This window comes from Terrapene carolina, unplaced genomic scaffold, assembly GCF_002925995.2.
Source record: "Terrapene carolina triunguis isolate 2854851 unplaced genomic scaffold, T_m_triunguis-2.0 Scaffold37716, whole genome shotgun sequence".
Taxonomy (NCBI): Eukaryota; Metazoa; Chordata; order Testudines; family Emydidae; genus Terrapene; species Terrapene triunguis.
This window is the reverse complement of record NW_020702067.1, coordinates 1-7,002: the sequence shown is the minus strand read 5'-3', so window position 1 is coordinate 7,002 and position 7,002 is coordinate 1. Positions and strand designations below refer to the sequence as shown.

General features: G+C 38.7%; 1 protein-coding gene across 1 annotated transcript; it reads left to right on the top strand.

Moving 5' to 3' along the window:
- Positions 1 to 208: 208 nt before the first annotated feature.
- Positions 209 to 6,997, top strand: LOC112111671 (acetylserotonin O-methyltransferase-like; the record flags this gene model as incomplete). Its single annotated transcript, XM_026646671.1, has 5 exons — positions 209 to 277; positions 841 to 959; positions 4,662 to 4,802; positions 6,029 to 6,151; positions 6,798 to 6,997. Coding segments are annotated over 5 exons (652 nt in total), but the record flags the coding sequence as incomplete, so codon positions are not given.
- Positions 6,998 to 7,002: the final 5 nt, after the last annotated feature.

The window sequence follows — 7,002 nt, the reverse complement described above, 5'->3', positions numbered from 1 at the left end:
AGAGACTGATTTCCTTTCTGAATCTTTTGGTGTGGCACAGACAGTTTTCAGAATGATTCAAGCAATCAAAGAGTAACCCTTGTAATGCCAAAGGTGATTTCCTTTTTCCTGAATAAGTTTAATTAAATAGGTACCTTAATAAAATTGCCACCAATGCAGCAAGGTGTTAAACCAAAAATATGCTCACAATTTTGTAATTTTTTTTAAGAGATGGGAAAAACCAGTATGAGCGAGCATTTGGCGTTTCATCAAAAGACCTCTTTGAGGCTCTCTACAGGTAATAATCAATTTAGTGTTGGGATGACTTTTCTATTTTGTATTACTACTTCAGTGGTTAAATATGATGATTAGTCCTATTCACATGAAAACCCTGTCATTTCAATGGTATCCAGTGTTGAAAATATCTGGTATTTCTAATATGCTTGTCATTTGGTATCAAAGCAAAAAATTCTTACTTGCAACCTATCATGAAAAGTTTGTTATGTACCATAGTTGGTATAATGGAAAATTCTGTTAAATGAGAAACATCTGGGGACCCTTAGGCTTAGCATCATAACACACTGCTAGATGATAAGTGTAACATGTTTTTCTTCCAGTAAGTCTCATAAAAATGTAGGAAACAGGGTGGATATATTTTTAATGTTTTGAATAGCTACTAGTGTAAGTTCTTTTTACTAGTGGTCACCATAGTCTATTGTGCATGCTGGCTGAGAAGCATTAATAATAATTAATAATATAGTATTTGAGATAAAAGTTAGTGAAAGAGTAATATTATGCTAGCCATCAATGAATGTGTCATAATTTACTTGTGCTACAAATAATGTTCTTTCAAATCACTAGATCAGAAGAAGAGATGATCAAATTCATGTATGGTTTAAATGCAATTTGGAGTATATGTGGCAGAGATGTGATTGGTGCATTTGACCTTTCACCTTTCACCGTCATTTACGATCTGGGAGGTAAGTGTCATCAGAACTTTTAACTATCTTCTTTTGTAAGCTATGGATAAGTAGCACTTATACTACGACCTGTGTGAGCAATGGAAAAACAGGACAGACTTCAAGGCCAGGATCAATCACAAGGGAAGCATTTTACATTTTGAGCCAAAGTCGTATAAAATTATGAAAATGATAAAAGCATTATAAAGTGGAATGTTTTTCTCAGTCTAAAGAACCCCATAGATCTAAGCAGCAGCTTATTTTCCTTCTCATTGATTGGGTAGGTTTTTCTTCTTCCATTGCTTAAGAAATTCTACCAAAATAGCTTCCAGGCTACTCTTCACTTCATTCAATGACTTTAGGTTGATGAATTGCCTACATACTTCTTACCCCCAAACAGCTTTACCGTTGTCTCTGTATTTCGATCCTGTCAGGATTTATAGCACCATGCAATCTCCATTACTACGTCTCCCCTGATGTTTTGCTCTCCCATGTTTCTAAAACACAGAAAGCAGAAATGAAGTGTGGCTAATCTGGTCTGGCCATTTTCATTTCTCATCCTCTAAAGCCATTCAGTATGCCTCAGCTGTGTCTTATTCTTCTTTGCAGTGGCCTTACCTATGATTTTCTGACTAATATTGATGACAAATTTCTCCTGGAGCTGTGCATAGCATTAGACCAGCCTCTGCCAATGTAATTCCCTTATGGCAGCAAATATAGCCCCGTAACAGGGGTAGGCAACCTATGGCACGCATGCTGAAGGCGGCACGTGAGCTGATTTTCAGTGGCACTCATACTGCCCGGGTCCTGGCCACCGGTCTGGGGAGTTCTGCATTTTAATGTAATTTTAAATGAAGCTTCTTAAACATTTTAAAAACCTTATTGACTTTACATACAACACTAGTTTAGTTATATATTATAGACTTATAGAAAGAGACCTTCTAAAACGGTTAAAATGTATTACTGGCACTCGAAACCTTAAATTAGAGTGAATAAATGAAGACTCGGCACACCACTTCTGAAAGGTTGCCAACCTCTACCCTGTAATTTGGCTGTAAAAATTCTGCAGATATTTTCAGTCACACAGCAATCCCGTCTGTGCTTTTCGTGATGCGACTGATGTATTAAGGTCTGCTGCAGATTATGATGATGATGATGTTTTCAGTGTTGTGTATTATTATTTCAAATTTTTCTTGGCTACATTTGTTGGGTTACTTGCATGCCCTTAGCCCTGATTCAGCATCAATGGGAATGATCATGTATTTAGGGATAGACCTGTACTTAAGCACCTGGGTGAATCAGGGTCCGTAAGCATGATTTGTTCTGCCTCTGACTACTTCATTTTAAGTAGATCTTGCTGGGAAAATGAATCTCGCACTGCAAAAGTTTCAAGGTTTTAGAAATAAACTGTATCCCAACTTGGGATGAAAAGCCAAAATCTCAAACATTTTTGCAGAAGAGAAATTCTGGAATACTTCATTTTAGAAACACCAAAGTGTTTCACTGTTTCCCAAATGAAAGATGCTTCTTGGGAGCCCTGCTCTGAGGCAACCTCACCACAGGAGCTGCAGAGGAGCCAGAGAGCTGGGGGATCCCGGAAAACTGCTCACCAGATGGGCTGCTGGTGAGGCAGAGTAGGCAAGCTGGCAGGAAACCAGGCAGGCTTCTATTGAAAACTCGTCTGGTTTCCTTTTGACAGATTTGTTGAAAATGACATATTCCCATGGAATATTTTGCATTCGACGAAGTAGCATTTTCTGATGGAAAAATGTGTTGTGGAAAATTGATCACCAGCTCTATTTTAAGTACGTTATCCTGAAGCTCAATGTGTTCAGAGCCATGGAATCTTTCCAAAATGTCCCATGCCCCACCCATCACTTGAACACAACTTATAGTTCCTTTTCCCCTCTCCTGCCTTCTCCCCAAGACAAATGTACTGGTTGTCTTGCAATTTCAGTCGTCTGCTTCCCAGACTGGAATCAGTGTTTTTATTACAAGGGATTTAAAAGTGTTCTTGGTGGCTGTTTGTATAGAATTAATACTGAAGAGCCACTATACAATTTGGTAGTCTCAAAATTTGGACCACTTGCTTCCCTCCCATCCTTCTTTCTGTTTGCAAAGTCCATGTACAGAAAATCTTTTGGTGCCCTTTTTCGGTCTGAATCCATACCCTAAAATAGTTGATGGGAATTGTCCCATTGACTCCATTGATCTTTGGAGAAGGCCATTGTTGAATGCTCACTGCCCGCAGTCTTATGCAAATGATTAGCTCTGCAGGAACAAATCCATGTGTTTGTGGGATGGAGCAAAAGCAGCCGAAGCAGAGAAACCAGATCAGTTTTCAGTTCACTGTTATAAACAGTGAGAAAAACATGAATTTAAATATCATGGGAAAAATAACCTCAACATATGCTGTCCTTTTAAGGTAAACTAACTCAACTCATGCTCCTCACCAGTTTCTTTCCCCCTCTGGGCTTTGTTTTTACAATACAAACAAAACCCATCCTGAACATTAACTGTATGGTAATGTTTTGAATGGTGAATACTGGATGTGAATCTTTCACATTTTTAACAATTCCGTTATTTTGCTCATGTCTCAGTGTGGCATTTTCTATATACCAAGACCTGGCTTTGGTGTAAACCTAATGGGAGGAGGTAAGGGCTTTTGAAATCCAGCTTGTAGGGAAGGGTGCCGAGAGTTCTAATGCATTGCTGCAGCGACTGTGCTGATTGTGACTATGCTGGGACACAGGAGACTTGTGTTCTATCCCAGCTCTGCCCCTGGCCTGCTGGATGATCTTAGGCAAGTCATTTCCCCTCTGTGGGCCTCTATTGTCCCATCTATACAATGGAGATTATGATATGTGCCTTCTTTGTGAAGTGCTTTGATATTCATAGATTAAAAGCACTATAGACTCATAGACTTTAAGGCTGGAAGGGACCACTGTGATCATCTAGTTTAATAGCACTATATAAGAGGCTAAGTATTATTATTTGCTATATGCATTCCTAAATATTGAAGATGGGAGCTTTAAAACAGAAGAATGGTTCATCGATTTTAGATAAGGGGAAGCCTTTAGTTTCATGCAATGCTAGTGGAAATTTGTTCAGAATGTTTTCATAAAAAATTGAGGTTTCTGTTTTCCAGTGTTCAAAACAGACCCAATTTTATTGGTTTAACACCTCATGTTTTATGGCAAACACTGAAATGGTTATCTCCATTCCTGTTTAACAAAATAGAGGGTTTCAGTGAAATAAACTTCCAGTAACTGCTTTCATTTAAAAAAAAAGTCCTAAAAAGTTAATGAAAACTAAAACTTAGAAAAAGTCAATATTTCATAAAGTTTTCATATTCAAACTGGTCATTTTTTGAAAGAGAAAACTCTTCATTTGAAAATTTCTAGCCAGCTATAGCTGCATCACACTGTGTTGTTAAAACAATACCCTTTACAGGCTGATGGTTAGATCACAGGACTGGGAGCAGGGAAAATTGGGTCCTATTTCAGAGAAGACAGATAGGATGGGAGACCATGTACAAATCACTTATCTCTTTTGTACTTCAGTTTCTACTTCTGTAAAAATGGATAGTAACATTAACCTACCTCTCAAGGCATCATGTGTCTGAGTTCATTGCAGTCTAAGTTTCTTAGATGGAAGATATTATAAAAATGACCAATATTGTTATATTTGAGCATTTACCCTGTATTTCACTTTCACTATAAGGATGTGCAGGTGGTTTGGCCCAGGAATGTATTTCTTTGTACCCAAATTCTACAGTCACAATTTATGACCTACCTAAAGTAGTGCAAGTGGCAAAGGAGCGTTTTGTACCCTCAGAAGAACGTCGGATCACTTTCCATGAAGGTAAACTTGGTTCATTTTGTGTGTGCTCATCTGCAAAGAAAAATGTGCTGAAGGGACCATGTTTCATTATAATAGAGTGTAATGAGAAATGTACGCCATTTGAGCTTGGTTACTCACCTGGGAGAAGCTGAGCTATTAATTGCCAAAGATGCAAGTATATTCCAAGGCCTTGAACATCATCCCAATTAAACAGCAACGTAAAAATTAAAAACCAAACTCCATGCTGTGTGCCTCCTAGCCCTTCGGTCTCACGCGGTGGGGATGCGGCTTTACTGAACAATTGTGGGGAGGTCCAAAGTGTGCAAAATTGTTGAAAACAGTAGGTTGTGTAGATTAGTGCAATGTGACTGGCAACAAAGGCCCATAAGGAAGTCCATGTTACATTTGAAGGGATAAATGCTGTTGGGGTCCTGTTACGATATAAATTGAGTGTTGAGACATCTTGCTTTTAGATGTCTATTTTTACCATTTAAATAAAAATAAATGGTCAGTTTTGGGGGAGTGGAGGTCGGAGGAGGAGGGGAGAGACAGAGAAAGGGGATCCAGCAGTGAAGAAGGGGAAAAAGTAGGGGGGGTTGATGACCTAAAAGCAAAGACAGAGAAGTGTGACAGACGGTTTATATGGGTGAAGCAGACAGGAAAGAGAAAGAGAGAGAGAAATGAAATTGGCATTCAAGTGGATGAATAAAGAGCACACCAGCAATTATTCAATACTGGGAGATTTGCCCCCTAAGTGGGCTGTGAATCTTCTTTATTTGTATTGTGGTCCCACCTAGATTGGAGGAGGTTTTTTAAATGTAATTGATGTAGAAGAAGGTAAAAAATTACTTTTTCTGGTTTGTTTAGAGAACTCTTGCCATCCCTTTCTTTTTACTGCATTACGTGTACGTTCATTTCTGTCTCTTCGGAGAAATTGTGAAGCACTAAAATTTTTCCAAAGAATCAGATATGTCTCTTAAATGTTTGGCTGCTTACATTTTTCAGGCCTCTTCCTCACTTAACACGAACAAACCCCCTTCACACTGCCACACAGCATTGAGAATTTTTGCCATACACTCTTAGTCACTGCCTAGCATTGGCCGTGAGCATGACAAGCCAAAAGAGTGTAGTTTCCCAGCAAGTCTTTTGAGTAGTTTTGGAGCTAGCTTGTGCTTTTTGCAACACCAAATTTTAAATGTTTGCTTATTTAGGCCTGTTTTTTGCATTGTTTTTCTTTTTTGTTACAGGAGATTTTTTTAAAGATCCAATTCCAGAAGCTGACCTGTACATTTTGGCTAGGATCCTGCATGACTGGGCAGATGACAAGTGTATGCAGCTACTAACAAAAATCCACAAGGCTTGCAAGCCTGGTATGTTTTCCTCTTTGCAAAATACAGACTTATATGCATCATTTGGTTTGAACAGGGTTTTTGTGCTTTTTTTAAAAGGTCCATTTGAATGAAAGATTAAGTAAAGAAACATACACTGAAAACCTTTCTCCTTTTAAGTCAGTGATTTGCATCCAGGCCATGTGAGTAATAATGGCCAATGTGAAAATTTTCACAATTGGTTTCCAGGTTTGGGCATTTCACTTTAGACATGGAAGGCCAGATATTTAAAGTTATTTAGGTGCCTAATGATGTTGACAAGCACCTCTTCAATTTCTGAAAATTGCTAATCTGCATTTCTAGGTGCCATGGGGTTTGATTTTCAGAGAGGCTGAGCAACCGTACACCTCTGGGGTTCATTTCTGCTGGCATAAATAAATGTTTCAATCCCAGCTACTAGGTTCCCCTTCACTCTCTACTTTTGAAGTACAGGAAATAAGTTAATTGATGCACAGAATCCCTCTTGCTATTTCATTAAATACTAGAGCAATATAACTTGATTTTTCTTTTCATTTAAGGGAGATCACTAAGGTTTTGGAAATACCTAAAAATGCAGTTGAAAAATAAGCTTTAGCGTCCTCCTCTGACAAATTAACGTGCTTGTTTTTAAATCTCTTTATCCCACCAGGGGGCGGAGTGCTGCTGGTTGAAACACTTTTGAATGAAGACAAAACTGGGCCTTTGGAAACCCAGCTTTACTCTATGAACATGTTGGTTCAGGCTGAAGGAAAAGAACGAACGCCAGCCGAGTACAGCAAGCTCCTCGCTGCAGCTGGTTTCAGAGAAATTCAGGTCAAGAAAACAGGAAAGCTCTATGATGCCATTTTAGGAAG